Source organism: Lacerta agilis, chromosome 10 (assembly GCF_009819535.1).
Source record: "Lacerta agilis isolate rLacAgi1 chromosome 10, rLacAgi1.pri, whole genome shotgun sequence".
NCBI classification, from domain to species: Eukaryota; Metazoa; Chordata; class Lepidosauria; order Squamata; family Lacertidae; genus Lacerta; species Lacerta agilis.
The window spans coordinates 24,340,343-24,363,474 of NC_046321.1; the positions used below are offsets into that span (position 1 = coordinate 24,340,343).

Sequence of the window (23,132 nt, forward strand, 5' to 3'; positions counted from 1 at the left end):
CTCTGGCATCCAACAGTCAGTTCTTCAAACTGCTCTGTAGAAAAAGGGCTGCAGTTCCTCACAAGTCCACCAGGAGGAACGATGACGATGACGATGACGATGACGATGGCAACCATCACACGCAGCTCACTAGGGTTGGCCTTCGTTGCCACGACAACTGCACGACAACAGTAGGCATCCTCTTCCGCCTGGGCTGTGGTAGAGCTGTTGCGATTCTCATGGCCAGTACCACACGTCATGTCCTTGGCCTTATCTTCAGCCATGCACGTCAACAAAAGACCAGGTGCAGGCGACGTGACAAAAGACAGCTCCACAGTCAAAACTTTTACGCTGGCTTCAGACTTGGAACCAGCCCCTCCCTTTCTGGGAGCAAAGCCCACGGCGATCTGGCCCCCCCTCCTGCTTTCCATGGCACTGTTGCTGCACAGCAGCCATAAGCCGAGCTGGGGGCGAGCTTTCCAAAGCCACTTCAGCCAGTCCCTCAGCCCCGTGAAACTGGGCTAGGGTCTTCTTCCAGGCTTCACAAGCACTGGCCAGACCTTCCTCCTCACAGGCGTTGGCCAGAACATCAACGCTCTCAGGGAACAGCCCTCTGCATTGAAGCTGTGTGGCTGGAGGTGCTTGCAAACAAAAACTTCCCTCCTCCTTGCTGGGAATGCTACAGCTCCCTCCATCTTGCCCAGGGGTAGCGTACTCACGAATCTGTAGCTTCTCACCCGGCTCCACAGATGGGGGTTTCACCAGAGAGGGTACACTGCTTGGGCACACCTCAATCTGGACTTTCCTGCTGCCTTCCAACGCCTGGCAGCAGGTTTTAGGCTCCTGAGCCATTCAGCAGACTGCTGAATGCTCCTGCTGGCAAAGCAAACTTCCCTGGATGCTCCATCACAGTCCAAACCAGGGAGGCAATGCACACACAGTCTGGAACTCCTCAGAACAGCTCCTGAACCAGTCCAGAATCATAAACAAGCGCAAATATGGGACTCCCATAACCTGAAGAGTTTTTTGATTGTTGGAAACACTTCAAACCAACCTTAGCACAACTGGAGCCCGGCACGCTTCCCCTGCGAGTACCTGCCTGAAGCGTTTTTCCTTGCTGCCGTCTCCTGTGCTATTCAGCAGAGTTTTCTTTTCTTATCTTCTCTCACGCAACGGGTTGTGTGCATGCCAGCATATTACAGACAACAGAGTCCGGCTTCTTTCTAATCTAGAAGCTTTATTTTACAAGGCATAAATCTACATTCCTGGAGAGACGCAAGCCATGTTGGTGGCTTCTCCCTTCTCTCCGTTCTCCGGACAACAGAAACAGAAAGTATCACATTACAAAGTACAACAGTACACAGAGCATCCGGTGACGCTCTTCCTCCTGTGGGTGGGACAACTGGTTGAGCTTGTTAACTCTAAAAGCTCCAAACCTCTACAGAGGCCAAGAGCAGATCTGAGTCAGGCTAGTGGAGAGTCCTGGGTGTCTCCCCTCCCTACTGAAACCCAGAACCAAAAGAAGTATGAAACAGGAGGAGCAAAGGCAGGTGCGCAGGCGTAGTCTCTGATTGCCTAGAAAAAGCCACGAAGAGGAGCAGACATAGATGGCTGTGGGGAGGCAGGGACCTTTAGTCTCCGCAAGTGATTTCATGGAGTAAGACCTAGAGGGAGTGAGCTTCTGTGCTCCATTAGGTATGACACTCTTCCAAGTCTGCGAAGATATTGTGTTGTTTTTTTTTGCCAATAAAAGTTTAATTCCAACTTTGATCTGTGTGATTTACCAGCAGGCTAACTCTGTGGCAGCACATGAGATGATGCTGGGAACATGCCAGTCTCACAGCTTCTTTCGTCCAGGTTAGTTTTTCTTCCTGAGAATGGGTTTAATTCTATAGAAATGACATGGTAGTTCAAAACCAGTGCAAGACACCTGACTTTTGTTTCAATGCCTCTGAAGGCAATGTTGAGGATGTTGCCCATAGTTTGAGACCAGAGCACTGGAAGAACCACCTTCTTCTGCCACTTCTGACATTACTTTTTCCACTGCTTGGTGGTTATCTGCTGGTTGTTTAAAGATTTTTTTATAAAGGGCATTGTTTTAATTTTTTTATACAGAAGAAAACCCTCAGCATCCCAAAACATTTTACATGTTATTCCTATCCATACTCAGTAGAAGACAACTTCCTATGTTCCTACGGTTCTACATTACCTGACAGCTATGTTCCTGCTGTGATGTAACTAAAAAACCCCAAAGGATTTATTTTGAATTTCCTGTTGTTTGAAAAAAGATAGAGAAATGTAAACACAAAGGCTACCAAGTCCATCTCTGTGTTGAAATGTGATGTTTGCATATAGTGGGTAAAGAGAAGGGAACTTGCTTGGATAGACACTTGGCAAGACTTATGGTACTTTCCTCCCTGACCTTCAACTTTGTTCTGACACTCTGGCATGACAATCTGAAAGATTTTCCCACAGAAGAAATTAAATAAACATGCGTATTTATTTACTATGTAAAAGTTCAACTTTCAATAACTCAACAACCTCATTGGCTCCACTATCCGAAGTGTCATTTGCAGGAAACTGATGTTGAAATATTCTTAGGTGATTGTCTCCAACCCACCTCTTTTGGGGAGCAGAGGAGAGTGGTGTTCAGGTCTCTTACATGAAGAGTAAATATTAGAGATGTAGAAATGTTGGGAAATTTCTTCCTGGATACAAAAACTGCAGTCATCTCTTAAAGTCGGCAAAGAGCTATAAATGTGACAAAGCAGTTCAAACACACTTAAACCTCAGAGGGTCCTAAGAAGGAATTGAGAGAAGAATTGAGATCAAGATGATGCCGGGAACATCAAGACCCTGCAGCTTCCTTTGTCCAGGTTTGTTTTTTACTTTCTGATAACAGGTTTAATTCTCTTCCCAAAACCATGACAAGTGTACAAAGTGGTGCTGATTAGCTGGCATTTCATTCAGGCCTTGTAAGAACAATACTGGGAATACACAAAGCTTGGGGCCAGGGCACACTAAGAATAGTCTTGGGTCATGTTTGCCCTTACATCCAGACACCCCAGATGTTGAACTCCTTCTCTGTCAGCTCTCAGCGAGCCTGGCCAGACAAAGCTGTAGTCTAGTAACATCTGGAGGGCAAAGGGCTCGCAACCTTGGCCCAACCAATTTTAAGATCATATAGGGATGCCCCACTTAAAATGCTTACAGGTTCTGAAATGGGCTACAGGTTGTCCCATTCTCCTCATGCATGATCCTTTGCAGAAGAGGCCGCTAAGCTCACTTTTGTTTTCTGAGCCTCCTGAGCATTATTGTTAAGGCTTGACTATTGAGATGAGTGTTTGCTGCTGGGTGAGGTGACTGCTTTGAGTGTCAGGATCCACAGGGGCAGCCGATCTGTCCTCTGAGGAATGCACCACCTGCTGCTGCATGCTCCTTGGAGACCTCCTTCACAGCCGTCCCCCAATGCTGCCTCTGCAGCAGCCTCTTGGCTAATAGGACCCATTACTCATCTCCTCCCACCCCTAGGGAGGAAATTACAGTGGCTGCCCTCTGGAGTATTCAGGGCTCTGCACCCCCTTCAAGTGATTCAAAATGTGGCTTCCCCGCTGATGGCCTTTAATTCCCACTTCATTTGATACCTTCATCTGACTTCTCCCCCTTGCAGAGCCAGCCCACTGATGAGGCAGGGTGAAGCACCCACCTCAAGTGGTGGAAGTTCAAGAGATGGCACCTCGCCCTACCTTTCCCACCACTGCTGGAATGCCCCCTCCGCATCGGGAATAGAGAGGCTGCTTGTCTTCACTGCCATCAGGTCAGAGAATTCAAGTGGCAATGCCTCGTGCAACACCCTGGCTCTCACCAATTTGGGCAGAGGTTTCTGCGGTGAATATGGTGAGGTGGCACATTCCCATTTTGCCACAGGTGGAAAAACAGGATGGGTGGCCACTGCCCCCTCTTTCCTGATGTAGATCTTCACTCACCCCCTCTTCCCTATATATATATATATATATATATATATATATATATATATATATATTACTCTCGTCAGATGCCAATACACACACACAATACTTTCTTGTTACAGGTAGGTAGCCGTGTTGGTCTCCTACCAAGAACAAATTTAGTTGGTCTCCAAGGTGCTACTGGAAGGATTTTTTTATTTTTTATTTTGTTTTGACAATACTTTCTTTTTCTTTTTTTTGAGTGGGTCTGTTAGAAATTTATAAATCTGTCTGTCTCTGTTTTTTTAGCAGCCTCCCTGGGACCTCTTTCAAGATAATTATCTTTTTCTCCTCAATGCGAAGTCTTCTTTTAAAATTAGTTTGTCATATTCTATCTCTGAGAGCTACAGAGTTCAGACATACTAAACAGTCACCTGGCCATTTATTCACCTTTGCTATTGTAGAATTGACTCTAAAGATTTTATCAAACTTTCTGCCCACTTTCATGAGTGATGTAATCAAATAGAAATTAAAGTCATGTAATCCAAATGTGACTGCCTGTGTGGCTATCTCTTTAGCTATCTACACTATCGAAATGCTAAGGTAGTTTATTTCTTATATCTTTTGCTTCAGGTGTCTGGATTTTGACCATAATTTTGGCCGGAGCTGGAAGACATCAAGTGATGTGTCAGCCTGGTCCTCCTGGTCCTCCTGGACCTCCTGGTCCTCCTGGTATTCCTGGTCCTCTTGGTTTTCCTGGTTTTCCTGGTTTTGCTGGTCAACCTGGTCCTATAGGTCCTCGTGGGGCACCAGGTATGATCTCTAACTTAATTCTCAGGAATTTTTTTTTACTACACTTTGCATGGAAGACAGAACACTTCAGAAACCAAGCAACAGAAATCAAGTTCTTGGTTATGTTTACCAAATAAACAAAGCAGTGCTGGCTTCAGTCCTGGATTGTGGAGAGAAACAGCTTTGGTCACCCAGTTGGTCAACCATTTTAGGGAGAGGAATTGGGAGGAGGGTCAGTGTCAGGAGTGAGCCAGCAGTAAATTACACTGTTCAAGTTAGAGTTAACTATTAGCAAAAGTACAATCTGCACAGACTTGGTGGAATGTTAGACCTACTGGGTACCGCAACCCATCCCAAGTAGGTCCTTCCCCATGAAGCAGTTGCTGAGACTGAAAGTCCCTGCCTACCCACAGCTGCCCAAGTCCCCTCCACTCCAGGATTCCCCACCCCCAAGCAATCAGACACTGTGCTTGCATGTTGTCAATCTCTCCTCCTCCCTTTTCATGCCTCTTCTGGTTCTGGGAGACAAGCGGGGAAACAGAGCTTTTAGCAGCACGGGGGGGGAGGGGGGAGAAGCCCATTGGGTTCAATGGTGGGTGCCATTGCCAAAGTCATTTTTCCCGGAACCCCACCCCCTTTTCCATCCCGTTATAATTTTCGCTTGCAATATAATCCTATTCTTTTTAGGAAATTTTATGGAACATTGTTGTATTTTTAAATTGTTTTTTAATACACAACTTGGAGAAATTTCACTATATCAAATGGTATAATTTTTATGATTATATAAAACCAAAGAATGTCAAAACAGCTACAATGGTACAGTAAAATTATAGTAACTGCAATATTGTGTGTGTGTGTGTGTGTGTGTGTTTTAAGTATACTAAGGGAGCCGAGTTCTGTTCAGGTTTCTGAACACCTGAATTCTAAACTCTCCAGTTCAGTTCTGGTTCAGCCACTAATCTGAACTTTATTTCAACCTGCTGAAATACATTTCATATATGCGACCACACAGAAGGCAAGCTACCAGCAATCGTGAGGTCTATCAAATTCCTGAAACACCCCCCCTTTTTTGCTATTCAAGGAACGTAGCTAAAAATCAGGTGGTTTTCTGAGAGACTGGTGGGCCATGCAGGTCACATGTTGCACAGGGTTAATATCCTAAATATTAACAACTCACTAACAAATAACAATTCTATGATATTAAGATAATGCTAAATATGTAGCTTGAGAATCATTTTTTTTACAGTACACCATCCTCATCACATCCTCCAAAAGTCCATCAAAGTCCAAAAATTAATTAGTGTATTAATTGGTAGTTATTGCTGTCCCACTTCATCAATAACATTTCCTTTGTGGGGAAATGTTGCTTGATTCATAATACAACTAAGCATTGCAAGCTGAACAAATCTGAATTACAAACCAGGAAATCACAACCTTTGGCAACATGTTAGTGCCATAACAGCAGGAGATGGATAAACGTGAATATCCAAACAACTTCTTCTCCCTCTCCCTTCTCTATTCTCCCACTACATTTCCCCTGTAAAATCACCCCTCACACCAGTACACTGGTAGAGGAAACATCAGGAATGAGTGTGGCAATACCTAATGTCGTTTAATCCTATATACTTCATTTTATCTGTATGCCGCCTTTCCACAGTTAAAGCCATGCTCATTGCAAGCCATTACAAACATAGCAAAAGTAGTCATAAACAATAAATACAACACACCAAAAAGCACACAACTGAATTGAACTATTTCCGCCTAAGTCATTATAATAAAGATAAAGATACAAAAAAATATCAATGACAGCAACACCAACTTCACAACAATGCCCTCCTTAAACAACACCTCAAGCGTCTGGTCAGCAGCTTCCGCTTTTGTAGCTGGAGTCAGTCGGGGTCCTGGCCTCCCAGGCCAGGTGGAAAAAGGCCTGCAAGGCAGAGAGCAGGTCTTCCCGGACTCACAGCCAAGATGGTTTAGACCAGATGTTGATGAACTACAGCTCCATCATTCCTGACTACTGAGCATGCTGGCTGGGGCTGATAGCAATTGGGGGTGCAAAATTTGGGGGGGCAGCAGGAATCCCATCTCACCTCTAGAGATTCTGAGAAAGGAATTATTTCTATTTGGATGACAACTTCAATGCACTGCTAACTTCTTTTTTAACAGCCAAAGCAGGGTACCTGTAAAGACTGTGTCATTCAAACATGGCTTTTGTGCCTGGGCCCTATGAGTGGTTGGAAGAGTCTGTACCCAAACAGCTGCAAGCTATTTTGATTTGAGACAGACATCTGTCACTGCAATTTCTTCTAAATCGTTTCCCCCTCCGTTCAATTTTTAAAAAGGCTTGCCAGGGTCTCCTGAATTGAGGCTCCCTCGTGGATTGCCAGCAGCTGATCGTCAGCCATCAGTGCCAGTGTGGTGTAGTGGTTAAGAGCGGTAGACTCATAATCTGGGGAACCGGGTTCGCGTCTCCGCTCCTCCACATTCAGCTGCTGGGTGACCTTGGGCTAGTCACACTTCTTTGAAGTCTCTCAGCCTCACTCACATCACAGAGTGTTTGTTGTGGGGGAGGAAGGGAAAGGAGAATGTTAGCCGCTTTGAGACTCCTTCGGGTTGTGATAAAGCGGGATATCGAATCTAAATTCTTCTTCTTCTTCTTCTTCTTCTTCTTCTTCTTCTTCTTCTTCAACCAGGCCGAAGAGCACCACCAAAAACTGCATTTTCTGCAAAAGTGGGCAAAAGCTATCCAGCACCTAATCAGCCCATAGGATTTCAAAATATTCTATACAACAAGCAGCAAGTCTTTGATGAGTCATCTGGCATATTCACCTGCCAAATCCCAGGACTCTATTATTGCACCTACAACCTGGAGGGACACCAGAATTCACATATGATCCTGGCAAGGAATGGTCCAGAGGTGAAAGCATCTGATCAGAAGACCTCGGATGCTTATGAAAACCTGCCGCAACGTGCACTCCTTAAATTAGAGAAAGGAGATAGGGTGTGGTTGGATGCAGAAGAGGCTTATGACGGGATAAGAGAAGGAAGCTATTTTTTCTGCTTTCTCATACATGACTCTTAGATTATGCAGTACTCTGCATCCAAATGGCTCGCTTCATAATTTGTCCTGCAAACATTTGGCTAGATGGTTTGTTTTGATTCCCTAATCTATAATAGGTACACTTAGGGATGGGGAAGAATTCTAAATGGGAAGCTAGGAAGAAGGACTCATTGGACATCGGAGTAAACATGCCTAGGATGCAGTTGGGGTATGGCTCACCCAATGGCTCAGAGGTATTGTTTTACAATTTTCATATAAACATGAAAGCAGAACATGAAGTGTGCATGGATTTCCATGAAGTTCATTAGAAGGCTACTGCTTTTACTGTATGTTTATGAATCAAAAGGATGTGCTTCACATTGTTTCCACATCTGCATAGGTGCATGCATGTAATCATTTGTTTAATATTAAAGGTTGTGTCATAAAACAACTGATTGCTATGGGATATTTATAAGGGGAAACTAAGTGCTTTAAATAGGTTTTGGGCTTTTTAATAGAAACAAAAAAGACAGTCTGGGATAGAGGAATGGAGGAGCAGATGGGCAGGGATGGGAATAAATGTGTTTATTTGGACAATGTATATATATTGGGGGCAATCACAGCCTTTCTGTGCTAACTGCAAAGTGGAGGTGCAGGTGGAAGTGTAGAGATGGCTTATGAATTCATGGATAAGTACCCAGGGTTATCAACAGACAGAGGATTTATCTGAAGAATAGAATAGAATAGAATAGAATTTTATTTACGGCCATAGGCCCATACAAGTAAAAAAAACACATAGATAACAACTTGTGCAAGTGGGAACAATAGCCGCTAAAACACCACAGTAACAATAAAATACAATAAAATAGAATGGCATACTAAGCCTTAGCTAGCTTGTAGTGCTCCTTGGCGTCGCTTTTGGGTAAGGACAGCGACCAGGAACCTTGCCACTTTCAGGGTCGTATGAGTATCCTTATCCTGCAAGATTTGGGCGAGGTGGAATTCTGGTGGGGTGCCCTCTAGTTTCTGTATGATTGATCCCAACAAATTTGCCTGTGGCACGTTGAACAAGGGGCAAACGAACATAATGTGCTGGAGAGACTCCAGTGTCTCCTTATCACATTCGCACATGGCGGAGGCTTGGCCCTTTGAGAATCTATGTCTCAGGACGTTGGAGGGAAAAACGTTGAACCTCGCTTTATCTGAAGAATAATGAATACAAATCCACAGTAAACCAAAATCAGGGTTGAATGGGATTAAAAGCACTAATATCCTAAACCCATTCTCGGAACTTCACTCTTTACAGAACTTCAGGAGCATTATTCAGTCAATATCTACTGCCCTTCTTCCAGCTATCAACTCACAAAATTGGCACCCCTCAACGGTCATCCCATGTTCCCTTGAACTCCTCCTCCTCCTCCTAACCTGAATATTCAGTATCCCACGCAAGCACTCTCTCCTGCTTCCAAATCAAACACAAACACCAAACATTGTCCATTACAGTTCCATGGCTGGCCCAAGATGGACATGCCCACTAAGTCTTAATTATTTTGACAGATGCAAGGTGTTAATCATACTGACAGATATATATATAGCTTTGATTATATTGACATCTTTATTGCTGCATCTAGCTCATTATAACTGCTCATTGTAAGTTATATATAATAAAGCTGCATTGAAACCAGGAAGTGCCACCTACTGGCCATATCTGGTCTAGCAATACACAAGGATGCTGAGACCATGGCTGGATACAGCCTGCCAAGACACTCCAAGTGCCTGCCAGCTCCTGGCAAAATCAAGCACCTCTTCCTCTAAGCTATGTAAATTCACCACAGAGGACAGCAAGATGAATAGTGTAATTTTGGTGGAAGGCAAACTTCAGCAGAATGGAACCGGTGCTGCATGCAACAAACACAGAGTGGAATGGAAAAGGTTGCCTTATTACAGCTCTGCTCCATACATCCACATGTGTAGCTTTAGACGGTCTTACTTCCATTTCCACCATTGGAAGTAACAACAATTAAAGCAAAAACACACTAAAACTACCGGTACATGCAGCCCATGGAGATAAAAACAGAACAAAGAGAAACACTCTGAAAGTTACTGCAAACATTGTGGTGGAACCAGGCGTCAGTTTTGGAAAAGGCCTCAAAGAACTGGAGGGAGTTATTTATCATTCAGCATGTCCCATTTCAAAAAGTCAGTGCACATTTTTTTGTGTGTGTAAATTTCACTGCACAAACATGCACCTTGAAACCTTCTTTGAGGGCTTTTTAGTACCTCCCACTTGGTGACAAGCAAAACATTTCCAAAAAGGTAGCGATCTCATCCGACAGAAGAACTGGGAAAACGCACACAAAGCAACACAACCCAAAACTGTCAGAACTGATGCCCCAAACAAGCTGATGACATTTCCTGTGACCTAAAAGAATGTCCTTGGTTTCATTTATGAGAAAAATAAAATGACATGAACTGAAGTAAAAAGCGGCTTTGACTCAAAGCTAGAATGGATCTATTCCCCTAGTGCTAAATTGTACTGAGGGGAAAATGTGGATTTTGCATCTTTTGATGTGTGTCCCATGCGTGACACTGGCTTGCCATTTCCTCAGGTTCCTGGGGTGATTACTTTGATGAAGTGTTTACATAAATCATGTCCCTGCTGGAATCTAATTGGCAGGAAGGTGCAGGGAACAGGCAGAAGAAACCTGTGCTCAAGATATCCGAGACCTGCTTACAAGCTTCGGTGAAAAATGAGAGAATAATGGCACCAGTTTTACACGGGACTTCATCCCCCTATGGAAAGCAAGACTCTGTCCCCTGCTTCTCTTCCCCTGTTCTTATCATTCATCTATCAGTGAGGGAAATTCACAGAAAGCACTTAGAAAAATATGCTCCCTCATCTCTGTTTTATGCCTTACTCTGCTCCTTATTTCAGCAAAGGCTGTTTTACATTACGGCCAACCAGATAGCCTGATTCATGACAGTAGTATGAACGAGAGTCTGTGGCCAAAAAGACAGGACATAAATATATGAAGGGCAAAAGTCTGCTTTTCAACTCCTCGATATGTCCTGAGTGGTAATGTGTGAACCCAATCGGGTTTACTGTGTGCTGTTATGTGTGCAAGAACAGGGTTATGAAAATGGTGCAAAACTAGTGTCTGCAAGCTCTTGATAGTGCATGCGTGAATGGGTTCTGTGAAACAGGGGTGAGAGGGAATAAAACATCCCTGAGAAAGCAGTGTTTTTCAATGCATTTCTTTGGCTGTTTACAAACCAAAGCAGCAAATCATTTACTAAACCACAGTGTGGGAAGAAGGGGGAGCTTGCCTAGACCAGACTCAAGGACCACATAGCCCTCATGAGCAAGACTCGCGAAGTGACTCCGTGTCACTTGGTGAGTCGCTTCTGGCATCAATGTGCAGGCAGCCACTGCAAAGATAGGATTCCAGCATAGCTCTGCTCTTAATACGAATGAAAGGAAAGAAGCCTTAAGTGCTTTGTGTATTTGACAATCCTCCCATCCACAAGCGTTATAAACAAAAAAACAGAGTGCTGGGAAAGTTTCTGCTTCCTTTGAATGAAACCTGTCAATCTACTTTTGTACCACAAGAGCAAATCTTCAGGTTTTGCCCTCTCTCTTTCCTTGCCCCCACCGCCAGCAGCCTCACCTATAATTGCTACTCTCCCATCCTTACTCAACTCCCGACAGAATACTTTCCAATCTTATTGTATTAGCTCTCTGACAAGAATCTGCTTCCATGGCAACAGACCAACATCATGTTGTGATTTCACTGTGGGACAGAAAAAGGAAATGTGGGGAAAATGCCAGAGAAAGCCACCAGTTATGTGTCCCTTTGGCCCAGCTTTGCTTTGGAAGGTGAGGGTCAAAGTACACATTACACCCAAACAGGTGTCACAAAGCTCCAACTGAATGTTTCATTAGGAAAAGCAGCTCTTGGAGGGGGGGGCATGATGTGTGGAAAACTGACAAGGGGAAGTGGTGCACAATCCTTTCCCCAGTTATTTTGTTCTCATTGCACCTGCTGTGAGTGTTTTAGGATTCCAGTTACATGTTGGGATCGTACAGGGGTGAAAAGCAGCTTGGCCAGGGGATGAGTGGATCTGTCCATTTGGGAAGCAGTTTCTCATGCTTCCAGTCTTAGGTTCACTTCTTCATATTTCCACATCTTTGTGATTTCCCCCCTCCTCCTCATGAACACGCACCAGCATTTTACTGAGAATTTATTGCAATATTCACATTTGTGTGTGCGCTTTTGCCTAATACACTTTTTTTATAAAACAACTTTTCCTAATATAATGCGTTTTGGCATGTTATTTCCATGAACATGTGTAGTTTTTGTACACGTTACTTGGCTTGAGAACTGCAATGCAAAATTTGAAGAAGAATTGTGAATTTTGAAGGATCGCTGTGTTTTGGTTTGCATCTTGTTTTGGGAAGTACTGATTTGGTAGGTTCACGTTTAAAACCAGCCATCAAGTTTCTCTCACATCCCCAGTTTCAGCAGAATAATAGCAGGCAGGAGAAGGGTTAAGCATTCCCTCCAAATCACTACTTCTCCATGCCAAAACACCTCTTCCCAATACTGCTATTACACATTGGGACATTATGACATGTACTGTGTAATGTGGTGTTTACCCCAAGAACCCATAGTTCTGTTATCCTAATTCATAGGTTGCTGACCTGTGGCTCACCAGGTGTTGTTGGACTCCAACTCCCAAAAGCCCCAGTCACCATAGCCAATGGTCAGAGATGATGGGGTTTGGGGTCCAGGAACATCGGGAGGGTGGGAGGCACCGGTTCTCTTGGGAGGTGGTGGACTCTCCTTCCTTGGAGGTTGTTAAGTAGATGTTGGATGGCCATCTGTCATGGATGCTTTAGCTGAGATTCCTGCATTGCAGGGGGGTGGGTTGGACTTGCTGGCTCTTGGGGTCCCTTCCAGCTCTACACTTCTGTGATTCTATGGTTCCTCTGTCCCTTCTCTAAAGCAATACTACTATTAATGTCCAAACAAGCTCACATCATTCCAGGGTGGTTTTACTACACATTTTTGCCACCAGCCACCTGACGTTATTCACAGCTTGCAAAGTGTCTACTTACTCAGAATGGTGACCTCCACCCTGGCACTGCAGTACCAAGACAGATGTAATCACATTGTGTTCTCTTTATTCTCACAACACAGTACATAATAACATTCATAAAAACGTGGAGAACTTTGAAGGTTTTATTGCTGAGTATGTCCTGAGACTGGCAGCACGGGGGTGGGGGAACCGAACAGGATAGAAAAGGAAGTAAGGCAAAAAATAATAAAAAATAAAAAATCATTGCAGCTATTATTTTACCTTATTTATTATTTTGTTTGGACAACAGCTCTCTTGGCCCTGCAGTTTAGCATCTCATGATTTCTAGCCTGGCAAACCTTCTCTGCTAACGCCCAGAACAACCATTAACCATAGACTCGAGTACAACTTTCTTAAAAAGAAAGTATGAGGTGTTTTCTTTTAATTGCCAGTGATTTCAGGTTTGGGATTCCCTTGGATATTAATGTCCTCAGAGGCCCCTTTCCTGATTAGTCTCATCATCTTCTCATCAATGTTTTTATTACTTATTTATTAATACACCACTTACTGCCAAAATAGACTTTTAAGCAGTTTACAAGGTGTTAAAAACCTGCAACACAAACATTAAAATATATACAGCCATAATTAAAACACACAATAAGCCCATTATAATATCCATGATTAAGATATGCAATAAAACAAGCGCATTAAAACAACACGGTGCCTCTAATGGAACAGTCTCCATTGGCATTGTTCATACTGGCTGAAGCTGATGGAGGTTGGAGCCCAACAATATCTGAAGGGCCATAGGTTCCCCATCCCTGCTTTGCAGAAACTTCAGAATGACAAGGGGCGGATGCAGGAAGGGCCCAACCTGCCTAGAAAAAGCCATGAAGAGGAGCAGACATAGATGGCTGTGGGGAGGCAGGGACCTTTAGTCTCCGCAAGTGATTTCATGGAGTAAGACCTAGAGGGAGTGAGCTTCTGTGCTCCATTAGGCCTCACACTGTGCCAAGTCTGCAAAGATATTGTGTTTTTTGGTTTTTTTTTTACCAATAAAAGGTTAATTCCAACTTTGATCTGTGTGATTTACCAGCAGGCTAACTCTGTGGCAGCACATGAGATGATGCTGGAAACATGCCAGTCTCACAGCTTCTTTCGTCCAGGTTAGTTTTTCTTCCTGAGAATGGGTTTAATTCTATAGAAATGACATGGTAGTTCAAAACCAGTGCAAGACACCTGGCTTTTATTTCAATGCCCCTGAAGGCAATGTTGAGGATGTTGCCCATAGTTTGAGACCAGAGCACTGGAAGAACCACCTTCTTCTGCCACGTTTTTCCACTGCTTGGTGGTTATCTGCTGGTTGTTTAAAGATTTTTTTTTTTATATAAAAATGACATTGTTTTAATTTTTTTATACAGAAGAAAACCCTCAGCATCCCAAAACATTTTACATGTTATTCCTATCCATACTCAGTAGAAGACAACTTCCATGTTCCTACGGTTCTACATTACCTGACAGCTGTCTATGTTCTTGCTGTGATGTAACTAAAAAAACCCAAAGGATCTATGTTCAATTTTCTGTTGTTTGAAAAAAAGATAGAGAAATGTAAACACAAAGGCTACCAAGTCCATCTCTGTGTTGAAATGTGATGTTTGCATATAGTGGGTAAAGAGAAGGGAACTTCCTTGGATAGACACTTGGCAAGACTTACAGTACTTTCCTCCCTGACCTTCAACTTTATTCAGACACTCTGGCATGAGAATGGAGTTCAGGTCTTTTACACGAAGAGTAAATATTAGAGATGTAGAAATGTTGGGAAATTTCTTCCTGGATACAAAAACTGCAGTCATCTCTTAAAGTCGGCAAAGAGCTATAAATGTGACAAAGCTGTTCAAACACACTTAAACCTCAGAGGGTCCTAAGAAGGAATTGAGAGAAGAATTGAGATCAAGATGATGCTGGGAACATCAAGACCCTGCAGCTTCCTTTGTCCAGGTTTGTTTTTTCCTTTCTGATAACAGGTTTAATTCTCTTCCCAAAACCATGACAAGTGTACAAAGTGGTGCTGATTAGCTGGCATTTCATCCAGGGCTTGTAAGAACAATACTGGGAATGCACAAAGCTTGGGGCCAGGGCACACTAAGAATGGTCTTGGGTCATGTGTGCCCTTACATCCAGACACCCAAGAGGTTGAACTCCTTCTCTGTCAGCTCTCAGCAAGCCTGGCCAGAGAAAGCTGTAGTCTAGTAACATCTGGAGGGCAAAGGGCTCGCAACCTTGGCCCAACCAATTTTAAGATCATATAAGGATACCCCACTTAAAATGCTTACAGGTTCGGAAATGGGCTACAGGTTGTCCCATTCTCCTCATGCACGATCCTTTGCAGAAGAGGCCGCTAAGCTCACTTTTGTTTTCTGAGCCTCCTGAGCATTATTGTTAAGGCTTGACTATTGAGATGGGTGTTTGCTGCTGGGTGAGTTGATTGCTTTGAGTGTCAGGATCCACAGGGACAGCCGATCTGTCCTCTGAGGAATGCACCACCTGCTGCTGCATGCTCCTTGGAGACCTCCTTCACAGCCGTCCCCCAATGCTGCCTCTACAGCAGCCTCTTGGCTAATAGGACCCATTACTCATCTCCTCCCACCCCTAGGGAGGAAATTACAGTGGCTGCCCTCTGGAGTATTCAGGGCTCAACACCCCCTTCAAGTGATTCAAAATGTGGCTTCCCTGCTGATGGCCTTTAATTCCCACTTCATTTGATACCTTCATCTGACTTCTCCCCCTTGCAGAGCCAGCCCACTGATGAGGCAGGGTGAAGCACCCACCTCAAGTGGTGGAAGTTCAAGAGATGGCACCTTGCCCTACCTTTCCCACCACTGCTGGAATGCCCCCTCCCCATCAGGAGTAGAGAGGCTGCTTGTCTTCCCTGCCATCGTGTCAGAGAAGACAAGTGGCAATGCCTCGTGCAACACCCTGGCTCTCACCAATTTTGCCACAGGTGGGAAAACAGGATGGGTGGCCACTGCCCCCTCGTTCCTGATGGAGATCTTCACTCACCCCCTCTTCCCTATTTTTTTTTTACTCTCGTCAGATGCCAGTACACACACACAATACTTGCTTGTTTATTTTTGAGTGGGTCTGTTAGAAATTTATAATTCTGTCTTCTTCTTTTTTGACAATACTTTCTTGTTTCTTTTTGAGTGGGTCTGTTAGAAATCTATAATTCTGTCACTCTTTTTTTTTTAGCAGCCTCCCTGGGACCTCTTTCAAGATAATTATCTTTTTCTCCTCAATGCGAAATCTTCTTTTAAAATTCGTTTGTCCTATTCTATCTCTGAGAGCATCAGAGTTCAGACATACTAAACAGTCACCTGGCCATTTATTCACCTTTGCTATTGTAGAATTGACTCTAAAGATTTTATCAAACTTTCTGCCCACTTTCATGAGTGATGTAATCAAATAGAAATTAAAGTCATGTAATCCAAATGTGACTGCCTGTGTGGCTATCTCTTTAGCTATCTACACTATCGAAATGCTAAGGTAGTTTATTTCTTATATCTTTTGCTTCAGGTGTCTGGATTTTGACCATAGTTTTGGCCGGAGCTGGAGGAGAGCAAGTGCTTTGTCCTGATGTACCCCGTCTAACTGGTCCTCCTGGTCCTCCTGGTATTCCTGGTCCTCCTGGTTTTCCTGGTCCTCCTGGTCCTCCTGGTATACCTGGTGCACCAGGTATACCTGGTCCTATGGGTCCCCCAGGACCACCGGGGGTACCAGGTATGATCTCTAACTTAATTCTGAGGAATTTTTTTTTTTACTACACTTTGCATGGAAGACAGAATACTTCAGAAACCAAGCAACAGAAATGAAGTTCTTGGTTATGTTTACCAAATAAACAAAGCAGTGCTGGGTTCAGTCCTGGATTGTGGAGAGAAACAGATTTGGTCACCCAGTTGGTCACCCATTTTAGGAAGAGGGGGGAGGGTCAGTGTCAGGAGTGAGCCAGCAGTAAATTACACTGTTCAAGTTAGAGTTAACCATTAGCAAAAGTATGATCTGCACAGACTTGGTGGAATGTTAGACCTAATGGGTACCACAACACACCCCAAGTAGGTCCTTCCCCATGAAGCAGTTGCTGAGACTGAAAGTCCCTGCCTATCCACAGCTGCCTAAGTACCCTCCACTCCAGGATTCCCCCCCCCCAAGCAATCAGACATTGTGCTTGCATGTTGTCAATCTCTCCTCTTCCCTTTTCATGCCTCTTCTGGTTCTGGGAGACAAGTGGGGAAGCAGAGCAGCACCGGGGGGGGGGGGGGGAGAAGCCCATTGGGTTCAATGGTGGGTGCCATTGCCAAAGTCATGTTTCCCAGAACCCCACCCCCTTTTCCATCCCGTTTTAATTTTTTCTTGCAATATAATCCTATTCTTTTTAGGAATTTTTGGAGAGATTTCACTATATCAAAGGGTATACCAGCTACAATGGTAAAATCATAGTAACTGCATTATTGTGTTTGTGTGTGTGTGTGTTAAGTATACTAAGGGAGCCGAGTTCTGTTCAGGTTTCTGAACACCTGAAAACTCTCCAGTTCAGTTCTGGTTCAGCCACTAATCTGAACTATTTTTCAACCTGCTGAAATACATTTCATATAACCGACCACACAGAAGGCAAGCTACCAGCAATCGTGAGGTCTATCAAATTCCTGAAACACCCCCCCCCTTTTTTTTGCTATTCAAGGAACGTAGCTAAAAATCAGGTGGTTTTCTGAGAGACTGGTGGGCCATATTTTGTTTTGCAGGTCACATGTTGCACAGGGTTAGTATCCTAAACATTAACAATTCACTAACAATTAAAAATTCTATAATATTAAGATAATGCTAAATATGTAGCTTGAGAATTATTATTTTTTACAGTGCACCATCCTCATCACATCCTCCATAAGTCCATCAAAGTCCAAAAATTAATTAGTGTATTAATTGGTAGTTATTGCTGTCCCACTTCATCAATACTGCTCAAAACAGCTTACGGCATTAACATTTCACACTGGGAATTTCAGGGAGAGTACTGAAGGTATTCTGTGCATGAGCCTACAAAGCAGCTGGTTTGGGGTACCTGCTCTGTTCTAAGGCCATGCAGGTGCAGAACCCTGTTTTACCTTCCCAGTTGGCCAAGACCTTTGTGGGGAAATGTTGCTTGATTCATAATACAACTAAGCATTGCAAGCTGAACAAATTTGAATTACAAACCAGGAAATCACAACCTTTGGCAACATCTTAGTGCCATAACAGCAGGAGATGGATAAACGTGAATATCCAAACAACTTCTTCTCCCTCTCCCTTCTCTATTCTCCCACTACGTTTCCCCTGTAAAATCACCCCTCACTCCAGTACACTGGTAGAGGAAAAATCAGGCATGAGTGTTGCAATACCTAATGTCGTTTAATCCTATATACTTCATTTTATCTGTATGCCACCTTTCCACAATTAAAGCCATGCTCATTACAAGCCATTACAAACATAGCAAAAGTAGTCATAAACAATAAATACAACACACTAAAAAGCACACAACTGAATTGAACTATTTCTGCATAAGTCATTATAATAAAGATAAAGATACAAAAAAAATATCAATGACAGCAACACCAACTTCACAACAATGCCCTCCTTAAACAACACCTCAAGCGTCTGGTCAGCAGCTTCCGCTTTTGTAGCTGGAGTCAGTCGGGGTCCTGGCCTCCCAGGCCAGGTGGAAAAAGGCCTGCAAGGCAGAGAGCAGGTCTTCCCGGACTCACAGCCAAGATGGTTTAGACCAGATGTTGATGAACTACAGCTCCATCATTCCTGGCTGGGGCTGATAGCAATTGGGGGTGCAAAATTTGGGGGGGCAGCAGGAATCCCATCTCACCTCTAGAGATTCTGAGAAAGGAATTATTTCTATTTGGATGACAACTTCAATGCACTGCTAACTTCTTTTTTAACAGCCAAAGCAGGGTACCTGTAAAGATTGTGTCATTCAAACATGGCTTTTGTGCCTGGGCCCTATGAGTGGTTGGAAGAGTCTGTACCCAAACAGCTGCAAGCTATTTTGATTTGAGACAGACATCTGTCACTGCTTTTTCTGCTAAATCGTTCCCCCCCCCTTCAATTTTAAAAAAGGTTTGCCAGGGCGTCCAGAATTGATGTTCCCTCATGGATTGCCAGCAGCTGATCGTCAGCCATCAGTGCCAGTGTGGTGTAGTGGTTAAGAGCGGTAGACTCGTAATCTGGTGAACCGGGTTCGCATCTCCGCTCCTCCACATACAGTTGCTGGGTGACCTTGGGCTCGTCACACTTCTTTGAAGTATCTCAGCCCCACACACATCACAGAGTGTTTGTTGTGGGGGAGGAAGGGAAAGGAGAATGTTAGTCGCTTTGAGACTCCTTCGGGTTGTGATAAAGCAGGATATCGAATCTAAATTATTCCTCTTCCTCTTCTTCTTCTTCTTCTTCTTCTTCAACCAGGCCCAAGCGCACCACCAAAATCTGCATTTTCTGCAAAAGTGGGCAAAAGCTATCCAGTACCTAATCAGCCGATAGGATTTCAAAATATTCTATACAACGAGCAGCAAGTCTTTGATGAGTCATCTGGCATATTCACCTGCCAAATCCCAGGAGTCTATTATTGCACCTACAACCTGGAGGGACACCAGAATTCACATATGATCCTGGCAAGGAATGGTCCAGAGGTGAAAGCATCCGATCAGAAGACCTCAGATGCTTATGAAAACCTGTCGCAAAGTGAAATCCTTCAATTAGAGAAAGGAGATAGGGTGTGGTTGGATGCAGAAGAGGCTTATGATGGGATAAGAGAAGGAAGCTATTTTTTCTGCTTTCTCATATATGACTCTTAGATTATGCAGTACTCTGCATCCAAATGGCTCGCTTCATAATTTGTCCTGCAAACATTTGGCTAGATGGTTTGTTTTGATTCCCTAATCTATAATAGGTACACTTAGGGATGGGGAAGAATTCTAAATGGGAAGCTAGGAAGAAGGACTCATTGGACATCGGAGTAAACATGCCTAGGATGCAGTTGGGTTATGGCTCACCAATGGCTCAGAGGTATTGTTTTACAATTTTCATATAAACATGAAAGCAGAACATGAAGTGTGCATGGATTTCCATGAAGTTCATTAGAAGGCTACTGCTTCTACTGTATATTTATGAATCAAAAGGATGTGCTTCACATTGTTTCCACATCTGCATAGGTGCATGCATGTAATCATTTGTTTAAAATTAAAGTTGTGTCATAAAACAACTGATTGCTATGGGATATTTATAAGGGGAAACTAAGCGCTTTAAATAGGTTGTGGGCTTTTTAATAGAAACAAAAAAGATGGGCAGGGATGGGAATAAATGTGTTTATGTGGACAATGTATATGTATTGGGGGCAATCACAACCTTTCTGTGCTAACAGCAAAGTGGAGGTGCAGGTGGAAGTGTAGAGATGGCTTATGGATTCATGGATAAGTACCCAGGGTTATCAACAGACAGAGGATTTATCTGAAGAATAATGAATACAAATCCACAGTAAACCAAAATCAGGGCTGAATGGGATTAAAAGCACTAATATCCTAAACCCATTCCCGTAAGTTCACTCTTTACAGAACACAAACACCAAACATTGTCCATTACAGTTCCATGGCTGGGCCAAGATGGACGTGCCCACTAAGTCTTAATTATTTTGACAGATGCAAGGTGTTAATCATACTGACATATATATAGCTTTGATTATATTGACATCTTTATGGCTGCATCTACCTCATTATAACTGCTCATTGTAAGTTATATATAATAAAGCTGCATTGAAACCAGGAAGTGCCACCTACCGGCCATATCTGGTCTAGCAATACACAAGGATGCTGAAACCATGGCTGGATGCAGCCTGCCATGACACTCCAAGTGGCCTGCCAGCTCCTGGCAAAATCAAGCACCTCTTTCTCTAAGTTATGTAAATTCACCACAGAGGACAGCAAGATGAATAGTGCAATTTTGGTGGAAGGCAAACTTCAGCAGAATGGAACCGGTGCTGTGTACAACAAACACAGAGTGGAATGGAAAAGGTTGCCTTATTACAGCTCTGCTCCATACATCCACATGTGTAGCTTTAGACGGTCTCACTTCCATTTCCACCATTGGAATTAACAACAATTAAAGCAAAAACACAATGGATTGGTTATATTCATACATTGTGCCAGCCTCAGACAGAAGTGCCAATGACAATATCCAAGGGATTTGAGACCCTGTGCCCCCAAAATCAGCTGCACAAGCCCAGCCCTTGACCTACCTTCTGACACCACTCTGTGTTCTAGTGCCACCAAACCAACTGGGCAACTACCAGCAATAAGGTCAGCAGGAAACAATGGGATGACCCCGAGGTCCTGCAATTTGACTGCACAAATAAACTACTTTAAAATATCTATCATTCTAAACAGTAGAGGGCAGCAATGGCACATCATACAACTGTCTGTTGAACACGCTCTGTTTTAAAGACTCAGGAATGTCTATGTGAGAAGGCTTCAAAAAATAAAAATAAAAGTTAGTTGTTTCAGCCTGAGCATCCTGTCACATGGATAGGCATATGAAAGGGATCAGGCAGCTATTTTATCACTGTGTGGCATAGAGTCAGGGCCAAGCTTAACACAATGCTAAGCTAGGGAACGATTTGGCTTCACCCCTGGAAGTGCACTCCATTGTCTCTCGAAACAGATGGATGCCACCTCCACCACATTCTCTAATGTTATAAACATCCTAGGAAAAAGGATAGCTTTAGATACCTAAATGTGGCAGGTACACCAAGGTAATCTGCAGCAGCTTTTGCTTTCAGAGACATTTAGGAATGTTTGTGGGTGAGGGTGTGTGTCACGGAGCCAAGCTTGGCTCGGGAAAAGAGCGTGGGAGAAGGGAAAGGGAGAGAAAGCTGGAAAGGGGACAGTCGGGGGGAGGAGGCTGGGTATAGAGAGCCAGCACAATTAATCTCCACAGATACGAGTTCATCGTCCAGCCCCCGCTTGGAGAACTCGGGGGAAGAAGGAGAAAGTACTCTAGACAATAATAGAGAAAGGGAGGGGAGTCAGAGGGTTAAAAAGAAATTCACACGTCATTTCAGAGCGACCGAGAGATTCTTATGCTGGAAAGCGCGCGAAAAGGAAAGCAGTTAGGGTATTTGTCGCTGATGGCGGCAGACGTTTTTATGGCACTGTAATTACCGAGCACTAAATAAATGCTTTTGAAGTTTGAAACTGGAGCCGGCTTTGACTCGCAGCAACAGCGAAAGGCAAGGGTTGCCTATGACAGTGTGGAAGTAAGGGGCATAGCAAGGGTATTGAGAAAGGGCTTCCAGGTCAAGGAAGAGAGTTACAACCAGAGACTCATGAGAGATACAGCTAGTACTGTAGTACATACAGAGATAATAGGTCTTGACAATTTCAGGAGGAGGGGAGGATGTGAACATAATGCATTTCTTTCTCTCTCCCCCCCCCTCCCCGGGTTTTAATGGATCTATGTGGGGTTGTTTGTTTGGTTGTAGGGTTGTAAATTGCTTTGGTTGCCCTGGGCAAGAAAAAGTAAAGAATACATTTAATAAATAATAATAATAACAATAAATTTATAACTAAGTGTGTAATATAGGAGTAGGCAAAGTGGTGCCCCCTAGATGTTAATAGACTCCACATCTAGAGGGCACTACAATGGCTACCCATGCTGTTGTATCGCTGCGGAGAAGCCAGTGAGGGTTTACTTCACATAAGATGTTGCAGCATTATACAGATGAAAGCATCAAGCTGCTAGTAGGATTTGATGTAGTTTCACATCAAAATAATGAAAATAATATCACACTGACAGGTCTTAAGACAGTTCTTTCTGAAGTAAGTCAGCCACAGAATGTGCAAGTACATTGTATTCCTTTCAGATAGTGATCAAACACCTTCATGAAAACCAGAGGAGGGAAAGCTCTCTCTTTTATAAATTGCAAACTGGCTCATCGTGGTGAAGTTGGTGCCTGCATTCATTATGAGGGCCTGTTATATGTTGTTCCAAACCCCTGGCCTACCTGGCAGCAAGTCAACATGTCAAGCCCCCCTTCCAGGGTCAATCTGTGTGTCCAAAGTCCAAACCGAATCATAATCCCACAGAGCTCCTGGAGCATCCAAGCTGAGGTCCTTCAACGTGCCCAGTTGAGCAGACACAGCACCTCAGCTCTGCTTCCCTTTTTCCTGCTGATTGCAGCACCTGGGCTTGACGAGGCCTGTGACCCC

The 23,132-nt window shown here is 43.7% G+C and overlaps 1 protein-coding gene across 3 annotated transcripts; it reads left to right on the forward strand.

Moving 5' to 3' along the window:
- Positions 1 to 2,724: 2,724 nt before the first annotated feature.
- On the forward strand, positions 2,725 to 20,131 carry LOC117053688 (protein HP-25 homolog 2-like). 3 transcript variants are annotated; one of them, XM_033161677.1, is made up of 3 exons: positions 2,725 to 2,855; positions 4,560 to 4,739; positions 7,415 to 8,212. In XM_033161677.1, exons 1-3 carry the CDS (start codon positions 2,813 to 2,815, stop codon positions 7,801 to 7,803), a joined length of 612 nt encoding a protein of 203 aa, XP_033017568.1. In that variant the 5' UTR covers positions 2,725 to 2,812; the 3' UTR covers positions 7,804 to 8,212. The 3 variants fall into 3 exon arrangements, with proteins under 3 accessions (XP_033017568.1, XP_033017567.1, XP_033017566.1); XM_033161676.1 differs by lacking the exons at positions 4,560 to 4,739; positions 7,415 to 8,212 and adding exons at positions 16,414 to 16,617; positions 19,339 to 20,131 and having other exon boundaries at positions 2,732 to 2,855; XM_033161675.1 differs by lacking the exons at positions 2,725 to 2,855; positions 4,560 to 4,739; positions 7,415 to 8,212 and adding exons at positions 14,681 to 14,838; positions 16,414 to 16,617; positions 19,339 to 20,131.
- The last annotated feature ends 3,001 nt before the right edge of the window (positions 20,132 to 23,132 follow it).